Source organism: Cygnus atratus, chromosome Z (assembly GCF_013377495.2).
Source record: "Cygnus atratus isolate AKBS03 ecotype Queensland, Australia chromosome Z, CAtr_DNAZoo_HiC_assembly, whole genome shotgun sequence".
Classification (NCBI taxonomy): domain Eukaryota; kingdom Metazoa; phylum Chordata; class Aves; order Anseriformes; family Anatidae; genus Cygnus; species Cygnus atratus.
This window is the reverse complement of record NC_066396.1, coordinates 80254729-80280585: the sequence shown is the minus strand read 5'-3', so window position 1 is coordinate 80280585 and position 25857 is coordinate 80254729. Positions and strand designations below refer to the sequence as shown.

At 34.9% G+C, this 25857-nt stretch overlaps 1 protein-coding gene across 23 annotated transcripts in view; it reads left to right on the top strand.

Moving 5' to 3' along the window:
* The window catches only part of MEF2C (myocyte enhancer factor 2C), a 131611-nt gene that overhangs the window by 31727 nt on the left and 74027 nt on the right, over positions 1-25857 (top strand). For 18 of the 23 annotated variants that reach the window (XM_035563234.2, XM_035563233.2, XM_035563227.2 and 15 more), the window contains one exon: positions 20375-20572. In XM_035563234.2, coding sequence (XP_035419127.1) covers positions 20519-20572 — 54 coding nt within the window. In that variant the 5' untranslated portion in view covers positions 20375-20518. Of the gene's footprint in view, positions 1-3383; positions 3472-7462; positions 7612-8452; positions 8572-20374; positions 20573-25857 lie in introns of all 23 variants that reach the window. The other 5 variants (XM_035563226.2, XM_035563240.2, XM_035563231.2 and 2 more) reach the window with 2 other exon arrangements.

The window sequence follows — 25857 nt, the reverse complement described above, 5'->3', positions numbered from 1 at the left end:
CATATACATATATTTTCTGGTACATCTCAGTGGCCCTATTTACCAGTCATGCAATTAGACCCCTCCTTCCTGTCATTGGAATTTGCCGATTTTAAACATTTTCTAAGAAATAGTGAGATTTGACATCTCCAGCTTGACATGAAACTGGTGCATCAGTTTGCTAAGAAATAAGTGACATGTTTGCCATAAAATGTAATCATTACCATAACCATATTAAAAATTAGACCAAAAAGGCTACTGCACTAAAAGTCTATCAAATTCCCCACAGGTCTGACTGAAAATGCTGCCACTAAGACTATTGTTCATAAGATATCTGTTTTCTATAAGAACTCTAAAACAGTTAGAAAGAGGCTCTTAAAAACACTGAGTACTAACACCAGTTTCAAAAAGGAAAATTTGACCATTTAAAAATAAATAAATAACAAATTATATGAAGAATGATCTCTGCACTCCAGGGATAATATCATGATTTACCTCTTGGCCAGTTTATAACTGAATTATGCCCACTGGTTTGATCTGTATCACTCTCTGTGTTAACTAATACAAAGAAGAATTTTGGCTGTAACAGCTTTTACAGGAACCTTTGTTTCTGATGTTGTGATAAGAGCTGACCTGAATGAAATGAAGCTGTTCTTTCTCTTATCTGTTAGCTGTGTCCACATAAACCAAATGATTATTAAGATTAACAATTAAGTTAGGTGTATTCAGACAGTACTCAAGAATTTTAAGTATTGTCATTCTTTTAGGTTTAATTCATGGTTTTCTTTCATGGCATTGTTATAGTCATCTATAAAACAGTATTTCCAAAAGCTCCATATTGCAATGAATTACTTTTGAGAAGAGGAAATGTAGATATTAATTAGATATAAATAAATAAATATAGGTATATGTATATGTGTAAAATGTTCATATGCTGATTAATCTTCATTAAGGAGGTTCTTGTATGTATTTTCTTCTTTATGCATTACTTTTTGTGAAAAGGCAGTAAGAAAGAAAACTTTGCTCACTTCAGACATGAAAAAAAATCCTATTAATAAAAATGCTTTCTAATTGTGTAGTACAAAACAGGCCTCAATACAACCATTGAAGGCAAAATATAAGCAAGAGACATATATAGTTTACCTGAATCTGAAAGCAAAGCCAAAGTGAAATACTGACACTTGTTACAGGACAAAACATCTCCAAATATGTCTAAATCAAAAAGCAAAAAATGCCTTGTTCAACTGCATTATAATTTATGTGAGCTGAATAATGATCCAAGATGGAATTTGGCCAAGACATTAGAAATAATTCCTTTTATAAAGATTGTCATAAACTCATAGAATCAGAGAATGTTTTGGGTTGGAAGGACCTTAAAGCCCACCCAGTGCCACCCCCTGCCATGGGCAGGGACACCTCCCAGTAGCCCAGGCTGCCCCCAGCCCCATCCGGCCTGGCCTTGGGCACTGCCAGGGATGGGGCAGCCACAGCTCCTCTGGGCAGCCTGGGCCTGGGCCTCACCGCCCTCTGAGGGAAGAATTTCCTCCTAAAATCTAATCTAAATCTACCTTCTTTCAGTTTAAAACTATTACTCCTTTTCCTATTACAACAATCCCTGAGAAAGTGTCCCTCATCTTTAATGTTCACAGTGATCAGGATGTTGGTTTTGCAGCTAACTGGGAACACTCTCATTTCTGTTAGCCTTCAAAACAACATTGGTTGAAAAATGTCTCAATTCATACATTACCTGTACATGTGTGGAGTTCTTCTGTCAGGTACAGTTAAATATGTGAAAGAATACAGTAATATCTGGATGTTCTAGTTATGAGTGAAGGCTCTTTACCTGTTACTTTTCTGTACTATAGAAGCTTGTGGGGAGAAACTGTCCCTATCCTAAAGAACGTGTGGTACGTAAATCTGACCCAGCTTGACATTGATTAGCTTCTGAGAATCAACAGGATCACAGCACACACTGGTTTGACTTCAGGGACTCAGGAAAAAAGTGTCTTTTCATTAACCGGGGTGACCGTATGTCACAGAGGTTAAGAGCAGTTGACACGTGTTTAATTGAGGGTGACAGGTCTTTAAAAAGATGAACGTCTAATCTCACCTTCTTAGGTGGCAGAAGAGCATGACGCTGACTTATGGGCTGAGAAAATAAGGGCAAATATTATTACTCTCCTGTATGCAAATCTATCTTGACGCAGAATATGTTTTGTCCATGGCAGGTACAAAGCCTGCTCCATTTTGGACAAACCTTTACAGTCTGTTCCAGGTAGTATCAGACCGCTGCTCTTGCTGCTCTTCTGCTTCTTGTCAGACCCGCCAGGCTGAGCAGGGTGGCCTGTGGTCCTAGAGCCTAACACCTGCCTACCCTGGGCACCATGCTGAGTGTCTTGGTCAGCACATTTCGTCACCGGTGAAGGGAAGTGAGTGATGCTGTGGCTTAACTGAAATAGGAAAAGAATGCAGGATCTCATGTTTTTTTGTGTTTTTTTTTTGTTTGTTTGTTTGTTTGTTTGTTTTATCTGGCAAGGTGTTGTACTGTAAGATTGCCAAGTACCAGTCCATATACACCTGAATTGAGACCCCAGGCAATTTCTTAGATGTCTCTTTGTCAATGGCTATTTCTGCAGAGCTAAGCAGCAGTGAGGTTTCCAGAAACAAGCTGGTGTGGATTTGGAACAGTCTCTGTTGATCCCTGCAAGAGGTTTCAGCAGGAGTTACAGACTTACTAATGCATGGCTCTCATCTGAAGAAACTGCTCTGGGAACTGGAACAAATTATCTGGGAATCCAACATCAAAGGAGCAACAGACAACAAAATAAATATAAAAATAAAGATTTTGGCCTAAAAAACAGCCCCCAAACCACACTAAACTTAAAACGCAGCAAGAGAGTTGCTTCCATCTACTGGAGCCAAGAAAAAAATGACAACTGAACAGCAAGCTCCTAGCATGGGCTATAAATCAGATTGTTCTTGTCTCAAGCTGCTGGTGTTGAAAAGTAAATCCATGAGCTGATGTGGGAAATGCTGGATGATTAAAATGACTTGAAAGTATCCCTTTTAGTTTTCAGTAACTTAGAAATTTTAACAGAGAAAAGTATAGTTGCAGTTAAAGTTCCTAATTTATACTTGAATATTTTCAATGGGTTCTGTAAAACTGCAAAATGAAGCCTTCAGTTCCTCAGTGCTCATCTATAGCTTATATACACTAACTGCAAAAGTGTCAGTATATAACACTATTAACACTATTAACGTGACTGTACAGAATCTTTTTTTAATTGTGAGAAGTACTTTGAAGGTTTTATGCTTCATTTTTATGATATTTTATTACTCTACCACATTGTTGTAGCCTATGAGGATTTAGAGCCTTCTAGTAACTCATCATCTCTCCTCTCCAGAGCCAAGCACTGGACTCATCAGACAGGCTGAGACACATCAATATATTTTTCCTTTATTTCAACAAGATAATGCTGTAGAGCTGTGTGGGTAAGAGTTTATATAGTCTGCAGCTTGGAAACCAGAGTGGTTTTGGACATTTAGTACAATACCCTCATTTTTTTTTTCATCATCCAAAGTCTTGCTGTTAATATTAAAATAGACAGAACAAATGCTGCAAACTTATATTTGCACCAAAAGAATCAGAAATTATGGTGCTGTTTTCTGGAACTCTGTTTCCAAGCTCTACAATTAGATTTTTTAAATAACTGCAAAAAAAAAAATACATTTTGAATTACGTTGTGACATGCCTTCAATAATTCCAGTTAGTAGAAGCCGTTACTGCCTTGGATGGTTTTCACTTAATATTCTGCAACATGAGATAGATAGATAGATAGAAGAATGTATATTTTGGAAGTAATTTTTGGAAATATTTCATCATGCACAATTTGTTAAATCTAAATTTAAAGAAAATGGAGATTTCATACCTGGAGGTATCCTGCTAAGTAAACAGCACATCAATTTCGTAATTTTGCTTGAAATATGCATTGCTTAATAGCACTGGATTGACACTTGTCATTAACTTACTTCTAAAATTATCTGATTTTACCTATGAAGAGAGGAAATTTAGATTTACAGAATAGGAAATCACTGACACAATATTTCCTAACCATGAAGAACTTGTTTTTTATTATTTTTATTATTCTGTTGTTACTGTTGGCAGTGGTTTTGTAAAGCAGCTTTATAATCAGAAATAAATACTAACTTTGAAGCTGGCTTCTCCATAACGTGTAGTCTTGTTATTAAAAAAAAAAAAAAAAAAAAAAAAAAAAGTGAATACAAACAGAATATAGTTCTTGTGTAATTCTTATTTATTATATCTTTTATGAAGTACAACTTGATTTGCACCTTGAATTTTATTATTTCCATCCTTGTTCTATAGGGCCAAAATTGTATTTCCTTGAATAGACATAAGAATGTAGTTGATAGTAAAATGGATTTTGTCCACTCTTTTTATCTATTCATTGCAGAATGGAAATTAATCTCTTTAGCTTGAGGCTGCATAGTTTACTGTCATTAGTTGGGGACAGTCAAAGACATGGGAAGTTTCAATAGCAGAGAAGCTTTGGGATTTTCAGCTATTTCTGAGATCTTAATCAAAAGTTTTACTGATTGCTTGGGAATCAATGAACACACTCTTGAGGAAAAGAAAGGCAGCATAACCTTAACATTATTCACCGTGTTTTGTTAAAACAGTACAGTGATTCACAATGAATATTTTTCATGTTAATATAATGTAATAAAGAATATTAAAGGATATTAGGATATTTTGCACCATGTAAATGAATCAGAAACATGCAGTGCTTTTAGTCTTGGTCTTTAATTTAATGGAAACAGCATTTCTGAAACATTGCAGGAATTTAAAGATGCAAAAAATCTCTTAAAAATCATCATCACTTATGATTTTTTTTCCATTCTATTATTATTTGTTAGCATTGATTAAAATTTGTCCCTACTTTTATATTTGACTGAACAGGAATTAAAGCAATATTAAAATATATACAGATTAATATCCAGTCAGACCACTGAGTTTCAAAACTTTGTTTTTCTTGGGTCTCTTTCAAACAGAAAAGAGGAAGCACTTCCTTTTACAACATGATGTAAAGACAAGGACACACACACTCAGACATACAAAATAAAATACCATTCAAGTAATTTCAGAGTTTGCTGACTCCCACATAGAACCCCAAATGATAGCAGGAAAAACGGATAATGCTTATAAGAAATAGCATCCTAATTATGCAGTTTCAGTAATTAAAATATTGCTGTGCAAAACACAAGGAATAAAAATTATTGTTCAGAATAGTAGCAGTCAGCATCGCAGTCAGCGTCACAGTCAGGATTCTACGTTGATGAAGCAACAGGCTTCATTTTCCATGCACATATACCTGAAAACTATTTAATCAAAGTATTTATTTAAAAGATGGTTTCAGGCTACATTCTATCTGATGTTCACCAATGTAAATGTGAAATAATGGAACTGGCTGCAGTCCAGATTTACTTGTGGCTGTGCATTTGAATGGCCAGGATCACAGTGCTGGCCCTGGGGCTATCATACACAGTTTAACAGTACTGTATTTTTTGTAGCAATAAGGATCTACTGTGTTTTCAGAGGAATGTCTTGACAACAAAGTGCATCAATGAAGGCCACCTCACTCACAATGAAGGTCTGTCTTCTAAAATAGCACTAAAACAAAACAACTGTTGTGTTTTGGAAAGGGTCTTAGCTATTCACAGCACAACAGTCAGAACAGTAAATACTGCCTTAGTTCCCGGATCCCCCTAAGTTGCAAGTCCAAACCTGGAGGAAATACTATAATTAGGGTTAATCGGTTTTTGGTTGTTTTGTTTTTTGGTTTGTTTTGGTTTGCTTTGTGTTGTTGTTGTTTTTTTTTTCCTATAGTTTATATATATATACATATATGTGGTAACCATTATCAGTGTAAACAAAAATTCAAAAACCCAGGCTGATATTTCTTTTTAAAATGCAAAATTTTTATTTGTGACAGCTGCATTGGATCTTTAATCATATATTATCTTTATGGGAGCCTTTTTCTAACATATGTTAATTGCCTGTTTTCTGTGACAAATTATGAGCTCTTACTTTGATGAGGTTCAATTGCAATCATGTTGGAGTTGAGTACGTAGAGTTTCCAGCCCCCCCTGGCTCTTTAAACCACTACAAACATCTGCACGTCACTGCAGTGCTGAGTAATGGCAGGATTTGGGTTGATCTGATTTCTGTACAGATTTTTTTCCACAGGATATTTTCAGCTCTTTGCACTAAATCTGTTTCAGGGTTTGCTGTTTTTAGCAAAAGAATGATCTAAAATTAACATCTTGTATGGGATTATTAGAATACAATGAGAAAAAAAATGTGAAACAGTGTACTCAAATTTTTTTTACTTTTCAGAAATTTCAATGCTCCATTAGAAATTCTGCATCAACTCTTAGTGCTTGTTGCTGTTCATATTTAGTGATGTCACGTAGCATTTGTGGGAGTAAATATGAGTCCTGCTCTCCTAAGTCAATATTTTTTTTTAATTTCATTAAAAAAAAATGCAGTTATTTAGCAATAAATTTATTTTGCTTTTTGAATAGTGGTTAGCATCGCTTAAATTTTTTAATTTTTTACAAAGACAAGTGTGCTTCCTAGCTCGACAGGAAACATGTCTAATTATGTTTTACATAAAGTTGCACATCTTCCTGCAAATAAAGGAAATATTGCATTGAAATTTAGTACGTTTCAGTCTTCCTTGAGTTTAAGGAATGTTGTGAATGCATTTGTACAGAGTGTAAATTAAAGAAATATAGAAAAAAACATTTACCATAATTGAAACGGTATTGCTTTGAGCTTTTTTTTTTTTTACCTTTTATGTACTCCCTTGATGAAGTCTGTGCCCATGATCTTATCTTATATAGCAATTCATTAGAAATATTGAGATAGGAAATGTGTGCTGTTTTTTAATAAGTTATTACTCAAAGCTGTGCTCAGGGTGAATCTACAGAAATACAAAATCTAAGATATTTTAGTACAGAGAAAGCAGTCTGGTCATAAAATGGATGGAGCATCATCTTTTCAAAAACTGTGTCAAACAATATCAATTACATTGCAATTAATTTAGCAGAACATCATACAGCTCAGCTTTGACCTAAACCAAATGGCAGTAGATAAATCTGTCCCGTTTGTTCTTCAGAGAAAAGACAGGGGTTAAATTTCCAGGCAGGTGTTAGGGTTTAGAATAAGAAAAGCCAGATGTGTATGGAAGCTACTTCAGTCTCATGAGGCTGGTTTTAATTCAGCTATATCCCTGGAGTATCACACAATCAATGAGTTCCAAATCCTGGGGCTACCTGCCTTTATGTGAAATCATGGGAACTGTTTTTCACAGCATACTACTGAAAAAACGTGAAAAAATTAGAGCAGAAATTAAAGGTAAAAAAAGGTTAACCTCAGAAGTTAGTGTCACATTTCTTCCAGGTTTCCGAAATGAGAAGATGATAACCCAATGGAAACGCTTGTAGAAGAGACTTATTTCTATAAGAAGAATTGTAAGCAATGTAAAACTCATAGCAAGGACATTTAATATATTTCTCTAATCACTGCTTATTGTAGGCAGTGCTTTAAAAGTAAGTATATATAGGTCATGTGCACATGATGAAAGGCATTAAAGTATTTCTCTTCCTTAAAAGCTAGATGAATTGAATCAGGGAGGGGTTTCAAAAAGATGATTTGGGGCATGTTTTCCTTACTTCAGTATGACTGTAAAAGTAAGTTGATGCATTGTGTCTTGAATTAGTCTACACAATAGCATTCAGTTCCACTTGATAAGATAAGCCTAATTGGCTTTCAGAAAAATAAAGCAAGGTAAAGGAAGATGTACAAGTGAAAGAGAGGGCTTGGCACTTTATTGGATTTTGAGGCCTGTGAGCCATGTGTCTTAATTGGGGCCAGTTGGGATCATTTAATAATTGCTGTCAGAAGATCAAATTTAATTCTCTTTATAAAAAGACCACAGTGGGATAGAGTTAAACAAATTGTCATCTGAGGTTTCAAATGAATGAAGCTTTAATTAGGTTGATTAGGATGCTGTAAGATAAAGAGGGTAAGAAACAGGAAATTGATGAATCTGCTGTGTACCATATTGGACCTTATATGACAGTACTGTCAAATATCTTTATTTTAAGAAGATATGCATTAGCATAAAAGGTTATAGTGCTAGAACAACTTGTGTATGTAAATGTTTTAGATATATAGGATAATTATAACTTTCTGAAATCAATGATTTTAAATATGGATATTAATATTTTTGTGGTCACAATCTTGCCCTTTACTTTCATAATTTTAAAATATGCTAAATGATTTTCTCTATCAGTTTGCTTACTAACTATTTTAAATGAAAATTACAGTGTTTACTAAAAGCACTCAGAATTTCATTATCTTTTAATAAATATTCACCTTACTTTTCAGAACCTTTACATGAACAAATCCCCAGGTTTCTTATCCCCAGGTTTCCAAGAGAAAAACTGAGTCAAAAATGAAGGTGACATGAAATATTTTTGGCAGGAAGAAGAGCACATCTCAGCTGTGTTTGTATCTCAATCTTAGATTCAATTCTTTGTGCTATGCTGCATGATAATTTAGCCTTAGCTTTCTGTTTCTAAGAATATTTTTGTCAAAAATCACCTTGCATATCAATAGAGCTCAAAGAATGTCACTTCTGAGAAAATGTAATGTATATTCAAGGCCACAAAAAGATTTAGTTAATGTATCTTTGTGTTTATTGATTAAGGTTTTGTTTTGTTCTTCAGCATGCTCATAGGACAACAATAATACAAGCAATGTTGTCCGTCAATGATTTGTTTAGAAAAAAAAGGTTCATTCAAAACAGAAGAGACTGTCAAGCAAATTGCACTGTATTTCCCTCTGCAAATTAAACGTGTTTTATATATGTATTTTCTACTAATATCTGACAAAGATGTTTACTTTTTGTATTGGCTACTACCAAATATAATGTGTTTTGCTTGTGTAAGAAATAAATAAATCCAGCTGTATGTGCTAATGGAGCGGTTACAGCTGGGGTTTGGAAGGCAGGGTGTGATGTTCACATGTGGCTTTTGCACTTGTACAGTGTTAGGTGTATCTTTGTGGTAAACACCTTCTATTTCAGTAGAGAATTTGCTTCTACGGGTCTTGATGTGAGAACCGTTAGGCTCCAATTCTGTGAAAAATTAGAACAGATCTTCATGTGGACAGCACAAATTACTTACCTAATACAATTTTCAAAAACTGAAGGTGAACTGTAATGTGGTTGAATAGCACCATAAACTAGAAGGGGCTATTTACGCCTTTGTAACTGGTTCAAGGCGTATCTTCAGTATCTAAACTGGAGCTTTTTTAGCTCTTTATCATATCAAACTCTGCAGTGTGACATGTATCTTCTGTTCCACCATTCTCTGTCTTTCTCTCTTAATATTGTTAACACAAACACATGTATTGCTTTCCCTTTCTCGACGACCAAGGAAAAAAAAAATATTCCATTAAGCCAGAACAACAGAAAATTCCTTCCTTAACAGATAACATAACTCCGTTTTTTTTTTTCAGGTACCTTGCTCATTTCTTGTCTCAAGGCATCTTTTTTTCTGATATCTCCCTCATAGCAAACTCCATGTTGTCATTTCCTATAGTACAGTCTGCTTTTGCATCTTTTCTGGTTCAAAACTGGTGGGAATCCAGTCTGGATCTTCCAGTGTAGAGAGATACTTCTTGTCAAGATACAGCCAGGAGGTAGAAAGCAAGTAGCCGCAGTAGATGAATGATGGGTGCTAGCAATAGCAGGCACAGCTAGTGTATATCATTTCTTGGTGGTCAGAACCTTCCATTTTTCTAACATACATCTCATCCTAAACATGCAAAATTCAATGCAGCAGACACCGGCCAATATGCATGCATCTCTTATCACGTGACTCATAAGAGGTATCAGATTTTCATAATGACAATGTAACTGCTGTTTTGCTATACTGCTGCTGCTGTACTTTTCTTTTTTCGTTTTTTTTTTCTTTTTTTTAAAGAACAGGTGTATTCTGATTTCAGTTGTTTCTGCTTAAATTGTATGTATTTCGTGTATTTAAAAGCAGCAACCCATCCTAATTTAGGAGCTTTGTCATTAGAAAAAGATGTATATTTCACAGACAGAGACAGTTCCTCACTCTCATTCAGTGAAATACAGGTGTGTTCATATTTTTTATTAGCCTTATTATGTACCTGACATACACTTCATCTCCTGTTGTCCTTGGGAAAAAAAAAAATTGTCTGAGTGGGATTGGAAGCACTAATGTAGACTTTTCAGCTGGCATGGTCATTGGGAAGATTGATATATTTCCTTCTTTCCCTTGCTTTTTTTTTTTTTTTTTTTTTTTTTTTTTTTTTGGTTCAAGGCTGCAGCTGTCTCTGGGCAAGCAATTGAGTCCAGAGAGTGTTAGAGTTTTTAATGCTTATATTTATCATATTAACATTTACACAGAATGTATGAAAAGTTAGTGGTTCAGGAGGTTTCCACCATATTGTGCAGTCTATTTTACATTTTAGAACTATATTTAATTCTTCACAATTCTGGGAAGGTCGGGAATTAACAGGAAAAGAGTGTGTTTCTAGAAATGGATACACAAAAGAGAGAAGTAGGACATCTTTGTGTATGATCATTCCTGTCTAAGAAATGGATTTCCAGGGTGAAGTATCCTAGGTTGCTTTAGAAAACTAATAAAAATAATTATTTTTTAAAGTTATGTGCTTAGGTCTATTTTGTAGAAAAAATCTGTGGTAATATAGGTGTAGCTGGGATGGTGTAACATCGGAAATAGGAGAATGTTTGTAGGCAGAGATAATACAGCTGGAAATAAAGGTGAGCTTTTGGGTACCCTTAGGATCTAAAGAACTTGTACAGCCTAAAGATGATTTATTTTTTCCAACTATGTTACTCAATATAATCAATTAACAGATATTACCTCTGCCTGCAAAGCTTGTCAAACTTTTCCACTGCTAATGATGGATCTGTCCTTATATTTGCATTAGTATAAAGGGATAGATCCACAAAAATCTGAGTCATTGTCTGGATTTAAAATTTCTACCTGAGAAGCAGTCCATTTTGACATGTCAGTGATGGCTGTGGATGACTGGTTACAACAGAGTACATTTTTGCAAAAATAAAAGAAACAAAAACACTAGATATTTACAAGGTTTGGTCAGAATTTGAGGATCATCTGTGGCTTTCAGACACCTACTTGAAGTCCTTCACATTTGATTGCTTCAGTTCCCTGTCAGGAAGCTGAACTGTGCAGCCTGCACCCACGTTAGGGGATATCAGTAAAAGATACTGCCCCTTCTGGGCCTGAATAGCTATCCAAATTCACAGTTACAGGTTGCTTCCATTAGGACAGGGAAACTTGCAAGGGACTAAAACAATTCCTTGATACTGTTTCTTTACAAGGATTTTTTTTATATCTCTAAATTTAGCAAGACTTGAGAATTAATGTGCATTATCAGGTATTAATGTGCAGCTCACAGTATGAGCTCCCCTCTTCATCATCGATATCTCCAAACCTGTTTCTGTTTTAGTTTTACCTAATGGTTCTCTTCTTGTATTTTCTATAACTGAGCTGTCTTCCAATATATCTCAATTTTCAGCTTCTCTTTCATGGTCACAAATCAAGACTCCATAAAACAATACTGAACATATTTTATTTGTTGCCTTTTATTGAAGTATCCAGGTCTATAAGATCAGAGAAGTTATGCTTACCAGCGGTAAGCCTACCCACTCTGTCTTCTTGCATCTTCCAACCATTACTTAAACAACACTTAAAACAGCAACACCATGAGCAACACTTTGCAGTCAGAAAAAATAAGTTATACAACCATAGCATATCTATACAGTTTTTCTGTCAAGGTATTCCCCATCACTAACCGAAAACAGTTTTACTTGAATCCAAGCTGTACCTTGATAATTTTCGTCACTTTCTTTGCTCAAGTTGGAGAGTGTTCCTTTTTATCAACCCCTTCAAAATGTTTCTATAGAATCTGTTGTCTGGCAGAGGCCCACATATTTTGTTTTAATTAGGAACTTATTCATATCTTGGGTTTTGTTTTTCAGTTATGCACTTATGTTCCCAGCTTAAAGATAGTTTCATTCTGTTTTTTGTCTCTATTCTATATGATCCTTCCTAATTTTCAGTGTAGTCCTTCAACCAAATACAGTGCTCACTCATTTGCTTGCTTAGTACTTTAAAAAGACTTTTGTTTCTTATTGTGCTGTCCTATTTAATCATGTCACAGAATTCCTGTTTATAAAATCTTGTTTTCTCTAAAAATGAAATTTTTAATTAGCAAACGTGTAAGATACCACTTTTCTAAATGATTATTGGGTTTCTACAACCATAATCTTTGTTCCTCCTCACAGAGATGAAGTGGTGGTGCAGCACAAACTTAGAATAGCAGAACTCAGCTTTTGTTACAAATTGCCGTGCCCTTTGAGTGAGAAAGGGAGGATTGAAATTCCTTTGGAGCATGTTGGATGAAGAAGGTCTGTGTAGTCTGAACAAGTCCACTTGTTTTACCCAGTTTTGTTTTGTTGTCTTCTCCATATATTCTCTCTGTTGCTTCAGTACTGATCATTGATCACAGCTCAGACAGCCGTCTCCAGCTCTTTTGTCTAAGTGCATGCACCAAGTTTACCTGCATTTCTGCAATTCAGCAAATTATAAAGTACTCAAACATCTTTTCTGATAACAAGGAATAATTCAGGAAATCAGACCTTACTTTTTTTGATGGAGGTGTCTCTAAAGTTTTGTGCCATCTGTATCAGCATTTCCAGGTACTTGTACCCAGGTTTAGAATCAAAATTACAGTACATATTTTTTTCAAGAAATACCTGGAATTGTCCCCTGTTTCTTAAAAGCCATTGTGGGGATTTATGTTCCTTACCACAGACTTCCTCACATACAAGCAATGGTAACAAGTCTGTAAATCTAGATCTTAACCACAGCTAGAGATTACTTACAGGTGATACAATGACTTAGCTCTAGAGATCTTAGACTTTTCTTGTAATAAGCCAACACCCTCCAAAACCCTTTACTCCCAAACTGTAAACATAAATATCTTCTTTAAGTGTAGCTAAATCAAGACCAAAGTAGTTCCAAGGCAAATCTGCAAAAGGTGCTAAATCTTACCCTGTTGACCACTGAAATGCTTCGTCTACTCCTCCAGACAGTTCTATGGAGGACTGAATTGGTAAAACACTTTCCCTGGTATTTATCTATTTATCTATCTATCTGGTATTCATCTATTAGCTATAATGCTACCCAATCAAATTATTAGTTCAAAACTATTCAGACTTCCAGCTGAAATTCCAACAGTCCAATTTCCCTGCTTCATTTTCAGACAGGTTCACTTTCCTAGTCACTGTCTCCATTTGAGACCAATTTAAGTGATTCAGCTTTCAATCCTTTATTCCCTTGTATTATTAGCTTGTTTGATTCGATAAGCTTGAGCCAGTCTCCCAAGCACTTCAAGGATCCTATTCCATTTTTATTGGTCAGACTCTCATTACGTCTGTCTAGCTGCCCAAAGATTTGTCATGAACCTAATCATGAACCTGTAAACTTTTCCTTCAGAATACTTGTTTTTCTTTCCAATTGTGTGGTGGGTAGACACTGAAATATCACCTGCAAGTCACTGTAGATTTAAAATCAACTTTTCATGAATATGTTTTCTTTTATAATTCTAGCATTTCACTTAATTGCTTTCCTTAAAGTATGCATTACTGTCTATGTTCTTTGCTTTACAAATCAAATGTTCCTCTTCATCTATTCCTTAAGAAGAAAAAAAAAATGTTGTAAACTAGCCAAGTCTTTCTTTCTTTGTCAAGCATAGCAGGCACATATCTCTTTTTATTGGGCTGCAGGCAATCAGTTTTCATCTAGATTACCAGTGTTTGTTTCCTCTTTCAGTGCACTGCTGCAAGGAATGACTCACCATCTGTAGCAAATTCCACAGTCCTTCGGAAGGCCTTTGGCCCTCCTTCCGTGAATCTTTATCAGCATATCCAGAGCTGGTATAGTATGTGTGCACCATTCAGAAAACCATCCTCTGTACCTGACGGACAACTCTCATTACAATCTCTGGAAGGTGGGCTGGAGTCACTCCTCTCCTTCTGACTTAGGTGTGGATCAGCTGAAACTCATAGGCAGCTGCAGACTCCACTTTCAGAGTCCAGATACCAGTCCTTTCAGAAGCAGCGTCTGTGGCATGGTGAGGTAGGACCACTGCTAGGGAGTATCATCCTCTCAGCTATTTTGGCAATGATGCTGAGTTTGCCCAGACAAACTTTTCAGGGGAACTTCACAAAACTATAGCAACTGAAACTCTTCCACCCATATTGCATACGTTCTTGCTCTATGAGATAACTTGATACAGTATTTGAGTTGTAGGCTAGAGTGCCCACAGCTGTCAGATTCAAGGGAGACAAAGTATTCATTTAACTCCAAATTTAAAAAATCTGAAAATGCCAGATATTCTCATGTCTATTCCTCTTAGCCATACAACTAACTAATGGTATCAGTTACAAGACAACAAATCATTTGAAAAAGAAGAATTTTCTGAAATTCATTACTAAATTCTCAGTATAATGGGAATAAAATCAAATTATAAATGAATACAAATGTCAATGGGGAAAAAAAAAAAGAGAGAGGGAGATATATCTCCTGAAGACAAGACTTAAAAATAAACACATTCTACTATCATTTAAACATAAATAAATAAATACATAAATACGGGAATTATCTGTTAGAGAAAGAATCTTAAAAATTCAGCAGATGATTTCAAAATCAGTAGCAAAATTAATGAAATATGCATTCATATCAAATCATTCAACTTTTCTGTAAAACTTTCAATTAATAACTTAAATGCAGAGATTGATTTTGCTGTTTGCAAGTTTATGAACTTTTTACTCCTGGATTGATGCAGAACTTCATTGCCCTTGATTTGTTCTCTGTTGTAAATTAAACTTGCCCCATAAATTAGGGGGTAGGCAGTGTTTGTTTTCCAAAGTTCCTTTTTGTTTTAGATTACATAAATGAGAAGATGAATGAGCATTGGTACTTAAAAATTACAAATATTTTCTCTATCTATGGTCTTTTTCAGTTTGACATACTCTGTCCTGAGTAGTCAATAGTATTTCATCTATTATGTTACATCCATTATGGCCATTATACTTCCTGTAGCAAAATGCATGATCTCTCGAGAGTTAAATTTAGTAGACTAAAATGAACTCTCTTCCGCATCTTTTAATGTGGCAGTCTGGCCATAAGATTAAAACACATAAATGTAGGTTACGTTTAATTTCTAAATCAGAATGTTGTGGACAGATGTTTGAAACCTTAAGATGACTCAGATTCATTTGTTGCATGGCTTTCTGCCTGGATAACCATACCATAGATTGTGCCATTTCTGCTTTACTGATGTATTACTGTGGTGATGACATATATAATTTTATCATAACATTTCTGTTAATGGGCCAAACTGTGTCCTCTGTAATGTCTCTGCAACCAAACCACATTAAATGTGAAGGACTACTTCTATCTTGGATGTAATGTCAGCTAATCTCAGTAGGATAACATGAGAGATGAACATTACTTTCACTCTTTTCTGTATTTATTGCAACTTTATCTGGCTGAAGGTGACAGACCCAAAATGAGCAGTGACTTTACTTGATGCAGTATGCCCAGTTGTTTCTTTACTGTGTGGCAGCCTTTATTTGCATATGGGTCTAAAAAAACTAAGGCTTTTACAGATAACATTTCAGTGACTATTTCATTTGAGTATGTATTCCCTGCTGTGTGTTTTCACAGTTATGTTGCATTTTTTGCAGCTAATTTTTCATCAGGCAAATAGCTGATGTATTCATGGTGCATCTAGATTTTTATTTATAATCTGATTCAAAACTCTTTTGAATAAACAGAAGGGCTTGTACACAAAGCTTTCTTAGACTTTGAAGTGACTTTTGTCTTAAGTAAGATTGGAAAGAGAACGGGGACAGCATTTTTTTTTTGTTTGCTTCCTTACATCATGAAAATAAAAAAGATTTGGTTTGGTTCTTTAGTTTTAAACTAACCCATTCAGAACGAAAGCTGCATAATGGAACAGGTAAATCCTTATGACGAGTTTGTTTCTTTTGTAAAGCAACCATGAAAATACTAAGCCCCCACACCTTTCAACTTAGCTGTTCTCTGGCCACCTTCTTGTTTATAAATTAAATACCATGACTCTCCTGTTTTGATACTCCTTATTGCCCCTGGTGTGCCTTATTCAAAGAACTCTGTCTGGGGTGTTGCAGCAAAGCAGATTCAGACAGTTCTGCTCGGAGAAGGAAGTGGAGAGTTTTGGTTCCCATTTTGCACTTCTGGAACAGTTTAGGGAAGGAAGCACCTTTACACCTTTTATTGTTCGTGGTTGCTGACATCATATCCTTCCCTGCCCGCTCTGTGCGTGTTTCCTGCCATTCTATCAAGATTCTTCTGTGTTGCAGAGAAGGGATAGTGGGTGTGTATGTGTGCGCGCGCGCATGTGTATGTCTGTGCACAAGCGTTCGCAAAGAGAGACAGGAGCAGTCAAATGGTCTGCTGCATTTGTCCATTAGTCTTTTTCACCCTTCTCAAGTCTCAGATCAATCTTCTGTCTGCTATCACTGCCTCTGCCAAATCATATAGCGAACAGAAGCCCGCCAAAAATGAAGTTCCTCTTTTTGTAAGCAGTCTGATTTATTTTTTTTCCATGTTTGGGTTTGCAAAAAGAAAAAATGCTGAAGACTGTAGCACCATAGCATCTAACTATGTGTTTCTTTAAATACAAACTGCTTCATGTAACCATGTCATTAAGTTGGAAGGTTTCTTTTATGTGGACAGTTACTTCAACAAAGCTTCTGGAATTATTTTAAGTTCCTTTTTAGATTCTCTTGGATAATGAAAGCTTGCAAGTACTATTGAGCCATGTAGGACCTTCAACTTTTCTAGCTAGTGTGCTTTATTTATGTTAGGGAAGTATAATTTATCAGTTAATGGAAACTGAATAGTTGATAGTGCTTAATCCTGCAGGAACTTTCAGAAAGTGTTAGGAGCATTGGTGAAGTCCTAAAACAGCCATGGGGATTTGTTGGTCTCGAGAGTTCTTTGCATTCTGTTAGACTCGGAAGTCACCAGCTTTTGAAGGTTATAACCCTTGAATCAGATGTCTAGATTCACTCATCTGAATCCAATTGATTTGGAATCAGTCCAGCTATCTGCTTTATGTATGCACATGTGCAAATGTATGTGCTGAAGACACAATTAGAACTATAGGCAAACACATATTAAGCATAGCATGTAAGGCAATATGTGTTGGTACATATATATGTTTATAAAGAGGAGGACAGAGATACAGAAAACTACAGCATTCTCAGATTGTTTCTAGTAGCAGTATAAATAGCAGAAGTTATGGTTTGTTGTTTTTTTCCTTAAAAAAAAAAAAAGAAAAAAAAGAAAAAAAAAAGGAAATATATTTGCCAGACAAACTGAATACCTTTCATTTGAAATTAGACTAGTAAGCAAAAAGCAAATGAAGAGAGATTTTTTTTCATCAGTGTAAGAAAACATAACCTGCTGCCTGTTGAAGTAGAAGCATGTTTCCTTGCAAACTGTATGTCGGATATATATGATCTAACACATTCTGTTTTCTCATTCAGTTTCTCTCAGGCTGTATGATAATATTTAATAACAAGGACATCCTTGCTCCTACATCTTTGTCTACCTGCACATCCGCTTTTCCACTTAAGATAAAGTTAGTGTAGTTAGTGGATTATTTCAGGCAAAGAACAAAATTCAACCATTCAACTGTTTATGAATTATTTTAAGACAATGTTGTGTAGATCGTAGGAATTGTTATTGTTCGGACTTTAAACCCTCTATAAATGTTTTTGTTGTTTGAAGACTGGTCTTAAATGTGGAACTGATAAATGTGTGGGAAGGACTCAACATATTGCTCCTTCACTAAAATTTGTCCTTCCTGGTCGATTTTCTCAGCATTCAGTGATTTTCTCTGAACTCACTCAGCATCGGCATCTTGATCTGCAAAGCAGCTCTCATCCTTACTAACCCTGTCACCACTGCTCTAATCTGTCCACCGTGACCTTCCACCTTGAAGTGAATAAGAGCTAAGGCAGGCGTAGCGCTGTAAGCCGATAGTGCCGCTGGCTTCAGCTGAATGAAAGTAGAGGAAATTGTTCCATATGCATTTGCTGTGGATTAGCGTATTGGCTTACCGTTACAGAGAAAGCCTGTTAGGCTCCATTGGGTCCTGCATGTGCATGGGAAACACCATTCTAACTTGCTCTTTGTATCAGAGGTAAGACTTGAGGAAAAACAGGAAAGAAACCCAGTCCAAGCAAATTTAAAACTGTTTCTAAAAATAGGCTGGTTTTGTTTGTCAACACCGAGTATCAGATAAGACCGTCTCCAAGTTTTGTTTAGAAAAAAAAGTTTTAGAAATACATGTGATCAATTTATTTTTTTCCAAAGTTTTGGACTTTTATTTTTTTGTTGTAAATAGTTCCATTATGTCTTTTTAAGCAGTGAAAAGTTCAACTCTTTTCAAAAAGTTAAAATGTGGCAAAAAGTGTTTGCAGCATGTACTTCTTATAAAATTGGCAATATAAAGTTGTCCGTGTTATATGCCCCATTCTGCATTATGGTAAAGGTTTAGGCATGTGTAAATATGCTTAAATATAAAATATAAATATAAAAAGGAATTGATGTAAAGAAAAGCAGCAAGTGTTACACATGAAGGTTTGTTTTGCCCAGCAAATTGTTTATATCATAGTGGATAGCTAGAAAACTCAGACTGACTGGTTACTTGTTAACTTATTTTTCTTCTTAGAGTGATAGAACGTTGAGCAATTTAAAGTTTAATGTATGCAAAGAAAAGCAAGAGAGAATTGAAGATTGAGTGAGGTCTAGCATTTCTACCTTGGTAACTTTGAATCTGAGCCAAATAATGGATTAAATGGCCAGGACATCAGCTTAGTGTTACGTAACATATTGAGAGAATTTATCAGGTTGGCTGCAAGACTATGAACTTATAAATAAGGAAACACCAGCCTTATTTTTACCAACCAGAATTTTTAGTTCACTATATTTCCCTTTCCAAGGTAATACTTTTAATACACAATGGAACAAATATAAAAGCACAAAAAAATCATTTTAAATAATCTTGTTAAGATATTTTCCTCTTTTGTATTAAAAGGAACTCTGTGCTCTTCTGTTCAGAATATGTAAATGTAAAAATAAGTCAAACAAAGGTGGAAAAAAAAAAGAAAAAAGCCTTTTTACTTCAGAACTATACTGAACATCACTTCTGTATTTTCTTCATTTTTATCTAGCCTTGTAATGCTAAAATATTTTGGACATGATAGAAATTAATTTTGTGATTTATGACATTTTGTGAAGCAGGGAATGCTTACTGCATCATGTGTTTTTATCATATCTAACAGTCTTCACTTTTGCGACAGAATCAGTATTGTAAACTTTGGGGAGCTAATACACGTTCCGTACTAAAACTGTGAAAGTATTTTTCAAAACATTCTTAATTTATCATCTGTCCCTATTATTCTGTGCTGCATAGCTTCTGGTGCAAGAATTTTTATAAGGAAAGATGAACATATTTGCTGCTTATAAATCATTTGTCAGAGCCCTTTGGAATTTATGTTGAAATGAAATGAGGGAAAACACACCAACATTTTCTTCTAGTATCTTGAGTAATACTTGCGGTAATCTACATTCTTAAAGAATACAATTTAAAAAAGTTGGATTTAAACTAGCTGACATCTCTCATATACTAAATAGCACTTTAATAAAAGGCCATCCTATTTGCATAATGAGGGACATTATCACCTCTGCTGTCAAAACACAAGATTGTTTTCCTTTCAGAAATGAATTAGCTGGCCTACTTAGCATACGTAGGTACAGAAAGGTTCATTAAGTCTCTGATTTAGGTAATTTTTCATATTACTGCAGTAAGTGATATTTAAAACTAGAGATACTTAATTCTGTTAAAGTTTTGTCAGTGTGTATTTCAGTCCTTTTCTTCATTTCTTGATATATTGGTGGGTTTGTCCATAAGCAGGGGGAAAAAAAGAAAAAAAAAACTTTGACTGATATTATTATGACTCTAAGTTTCTTTCTAGAAGCAGTACAAATTTACTATAATTTCTTGTACACTAAATTATAACTAGGATGTGTGGTTGGCTCCATGTAATAACTTTCATCCAGTTATCAATTTGGTAGTAATATTTGATTTCCTTTCTGTGTTTAGCAGGAACGGATGCAGGGGACTGTGAACTGAGTAGTGCAAGTGCTGAAGAAGGAGGCTTGTTTTGAGGAAACGGGAAAGAGGAAGAAAAGAGAAGGGAAAAATACGTAATTTTAAGGAAGAAGGAGAGAAAAAAAAACGGGGACTATGGGGAGAAAAAAGATTCAGATTACAAGGATTATGGATGAACGTAACAGACAGGTGAGTAGCAAAAATACTGGTTTTGAGCATCATAATGTATCTCCAGGATGACTCAATCACTCTCATAAGTGATTGAAAAGATGATAACTTTTTATAAGTGCATATATGTATATATCTGTAAACAACATATGGAAGACTATCAAAGAAAAAGTACTTTTGGAAACAACCAGAAACTTCACGCCCAGTTCTTTTTAAGTTTAGAAACATGTATACCTAGGAATTTATTACTCGAGGCCTTGACTCTACAAAGATGAATGTGTATCAGTCTTTGGGTCCCCTCTGTATTTGCTTTGACTTCAGTGAGTAATATACATGGTTAAGCACATCTGCAAGTTCTTACAGGATTCAGGCTTTTAGTACTATATTGTATGAACTATTATAATATGACGTTATTTGCAGAAGAACGTTCTTTTGAATTCATAGATAAAAATTATTTTTCTACATCTTTTCAGTGTTTTTATTTTTACCTCTAGCATATAAAAATGACACTACTTTATAAAAATCTTATAATTAATAAATTATAAGACAATAGTCTTATAATTAATAAATGATAAGACAATAGTCTGAACATCTTGTATTTTATTGTCTGAATATGAATTTTAAAAAGAATTTGAGTAACCTAACACATTCTAAAATCAACATACAATACTATTGACATGTTGTATTTATAAAATAAAGTCTCCCTTACTGATGCTATGGCTAAATAGAACCAACAGGATTGGTTATTTAATTATTATCACTGCTTCAGATGAAATGGCTGAGTAGCCATCACATTATCAACATTATCTCTGCTAGTTAAAATATGGTCATAAACTAGAGAAAGTGCTTTCCTGTTTTCAGAAAGATAAAATTCAACAATTGGCATCTTAAAACAAAATCAGTGAAAAGCCGATGCTGTTTACATTCGATGTAAACAAATGGATGGATGTTTTGTTGAAACTGGAGATTCATAAGTGTGAGAAGCTCTCCATAAAATTATTTACTGCTACTATTATCATTCTTCATACATGTGCCCACAATTTAGCAGTAATCTTCTGTAGCTTTCTTTTTTAAGAAATTGATACTAAGTTACTACTAGTATATTAATTATTTTCATTTGTTCTATTAATTTCTTCATATTTCCAGGTCATTTCTTAAGAAGTGATTATGTTGTCATTAGACTTCAAGGTTTTTATAATATCATAAAAATCAATCTAGGCATAACAACAAATTATAATTTTTAAGTATTCTTTCCTCAAATTTTTAAAACCTGTAGTGTCAGTAGTCACTTTTGTTCATGACATAAAATCACACTTAAAAGCAAAAACTATATGATTTTTTGTTTGTTTGTTTGTTCGTTTTCCATAAGGGTTTCCTATTGCTGTGGGCCAAGCCAAAAAGCAATAATTCTATCAACATAAATACACCACTGTATCTGTTTTAATTGGTTTATAGCTTGGAATTGAAATTGGATTTGAAATATTGAACTGCATTTATCATTAAACATTAAGACACCAGTTGTTCAGAACTTTGCCATGCTGCCAGGTTTTCTTTATGAAGTGAAGCTGAATTATCATATTGCAAATAATATTGCAAAATTTTGGCATTATGGAAACTTATTTACTCAAATATAATATTTATGGAGAACCTAATCCCCAGTTTTGCACAAGAGATATTTTTCAATAGGCTAAATTTACTTTAAAAATAAATACAGCTAGTGTTTCAAGTAATTTACCGTAGAGTCTCAAGGCTTCTATAACCAGCATTCAGTACTAATAATCATCAATAAAACTAAAATGCTAGAATACGAACAACTGTGGTGCTAGTACACTAAGTGTTTATCTTGCTAGTATTTGATAATTTCCATCATTTTGATTAGTCAGATATAATGTCAAGCTGAATGTATAGATTTACCTTACTTTACCCTCTATAATTGGCTTGACTCTGCTTCTCACTTCTATTAATATATTGAAACATAATTTAGAAAGCAATTCTACTGATTTTATCCTTTTTGCATATTCCCTTCTTTAAAGCTCAGTGAAGCCAGTGAAAAGATTTCCACCAATTCATTTGGACAACAGCATCAGGCTTTTCAGTTTTAGAGATATACATGTAATTAAAGACAACTAGCTTTTCACTAATAGTTGCTTATAATTTTAACCATTTTTAAGATATGTACTGTTTCATAAGCCTTACTATCTCTTCAAATATAATGTATCCCATGAGCCATTGCTGCTTCTGTTAGAAGGTGCATCAGTTGATGTGTTTTCTAACTTATACACATCCAGTAACCTTAAAACAGTAACTGGTTTATGTTATTATTTTTTTTTATTTGATGACATAAGTATCCTGAAAGAACAGCATAGATTAAAAGTTGCACCAAAATAAATAAATAAATAAAGTTTTTGATTAATGAAATTAAGGTACCATCTAAAGCACAGTTCTGCAAAACTTATTTGTAACTCCATTTACCTGGATATGGATGAAGGACTATTCAGTTTATTAAACTGTTTGGTTTTGTTTCCCTTCTAATCACCTGTCCTAAACATGTCCACAAAAGCAGCAGCAAATCTGTTGACTTGAAACTGTATTGTTGTTTTTTTTAAATGCAAACTCAGTATGGTATCACAAGTACAAGGCATGTAAGATGGGAACATGATGTACATGACTGTGCAGCCTCAGCATAATCAAGCATATGAATTCTCATCAGGACAGCACAAATAGAGAGAAATATGCAAAGCGTGTATTGAACCAGGGGGTATAGCTAAAGTTGAATTCTTCTGACTTCCCTCACTGCAAGGATGAATCTTTTTAGGTAACACAGTTAGTGCAAAAAATTTTTAAACTACTACAAGGCCTGTGGGAGATGACTGCTGTCCTTGCTTTTCTACTAATTTCCCAGTGTCCTGACTAGCTATTTAGGCTAACCATTGAATGGGGTCCTTGTTCTTGCAGTATAACAGCTGTTTTCTTCCACACTACTGTGGCAGGAGACTCTGCTACTGTTCAAAGGGCTTGTGCAAGTGGATAGGGAAGGACAAAAATAGTGCTGACCTCCCTTCAAGAGGATTTCTAGAGCAAGTCTAGTTGGCTGGATTTGTGTACTTTAGTGACCATACTGGTAATAAATGAAAGTTGACACCGTGCAAAGAGTCATATGTCTCTGGCTGCAAAGCTCATGGAAATGTGCAATATGCTGTGTGATCTGCAGTATTTCAGAAATTATTTGAAACTTCAAAATGTTGGGATAAGTTAAAGGAAAACTACTGCAACCTAGACATTAGAGGCCCAGTCCTGTAACGCTGGACTGTGCAAGAGCTCTGTCATTGACTTCAGTGAGTGAAGAATTCAGTCTTTTAACTAGGGGGAGTCATTAATTTAATGTTGCTTCATGTGGGCTGCCAGTTGGCTATATTTTCCTGGCCGTCATAGCTACTGTGTGATGACAAAGGCAGCAAGAATGTTTAAATCTTCTGTGATTAACCCCAGTTGTGCAATTTTCATAAATGCCCATCCGAAAAATTCCCTCTCACTCTGCATCTAGCCAGAGAGAGACAGAGTATAAATAACGGCCAGGGTTAGAGTGCATATTTATTTGGGTATTTTGGTTACCATCATGGTCTTAAATGTAAATGAAAATTCTCAAGAGAATCCTGTTATAAACAGTCAATATGACTAGACACTTTCTTGTTCCTATTATGACACTGGGTATGTACTCTTCATAAGTATGGAATAAATTGCTGCTGTTGTTGCTTGGGCTCATGAAATTACGGTAACCTTGACCACCACCCATCAGGGTCGACTATACATGATGTTAGTTATACCACCAATAGAACTGATAGCCAAAAATTTTAGAACTGAAAATGGATGTTGAAAGCTCCTGAAAGCTACAAGTTCACTGTGCAGAAATTTCCATTAGACACATTGGTGAAGGCTGTTATGAAGAATTCTGGATTACTTTAAAAAAAAAAAAAAAAAGGAAGGGCATTTGCAAAGACGTGGGTGAACATTATTTTCATGGGGTTTCTTAATTGAAAAAAAAAGTAGTTCTGTCATTGTCAACATATGAAGGAGAAATTGCATTCAGTCCCCTCAGAAAAGTCCTTATAAATTTTCTATTCATTTTTCAACAGTTTGAAATATTTTGTTAGCTTTTGTGAGGGCCTTTTGTGGTCTACTGTAGGCTGGGATCATCTGAAACTTCCTTCACAACAGTCCAGACAGGGCTTAAAATAAATAGGTGTAATGACGTAATGATATACTTCTATACAAGGTCACTTGCAAAATGTCTTGTTAAATCCGTGGTCTGAGAGCTAAACCCAGAGGTACATTGACCCAGGAACGAGGGCTGATTAACCCAATGACATTCTAGCATCAGGTCTGGAATACCCTCTGATTTTAATATGCTAATTTTTCTAGTTACTATCCAGAAAGATCTGTTCTTATATGGTGATCTCTCTGATCACCTTGATCATTAGTTCTACATTTCTTTTTCCTGCTTCTGAAGCACAATGTTGATGGATTCACAGTTAAAACTGAGTTGAGCTTATCACACTGTTTAAAACTCTTCCAATTTGTAATGAGTTGCTGGGGTCTTTTTTATTATTTTTAGTTTTAGTTTTATTAAATGCTATAGGAAGTGTATAATTCTATATTAAGGTACTTAAATATTTAAAACACCCCTTTAAAGTATCACGTCTAAGTAATTATATGGGATATTACAGTAATAAACACTCACTACTTAACTTTTTCATAAGTAGACTTTTTTATCATCCTTTGATTCCAGCAGATCTGTAAAGTTATAAAGCAAGACTGACTGCAGTTATCAGCCCCACAGAGAACTAATTAAGGCAGATAAGTGAGGTGAGGTTATGGGACAGGGGAAGAATACCCCAGAGGGAAATGGCCATTTGCAGGAAGACCTAGATTTGTTCTACTGACTTCGATACCTAATGCTGCTAGTTTCAAAACTAATTTCAGCCTCATGCATCTATTTTTATCTATGCTTCAGTTCTATTTAAAAGCAAAGAGTAAGAGACTATCAGCTGAATCAGAAACTCCCCTGTAGAAACAGAGAAAAACATTGCATATTAGTACTAACACGAATGCAAACTATACAGGAAACTTTTTTTCTACCAATTTCCTGATATTTTCAGTCTCAATTTTATTCAGGATCAGAAATTGTGTGATTTCCACACGTGCGCGCACACACACTCACACTCACCCTAGAGAATGTTTCCATATAAAGCCATAGATGCTTATCTCTGCAACTAAGCATCGTTCTGTTCAATAAACCATAGTCTTAA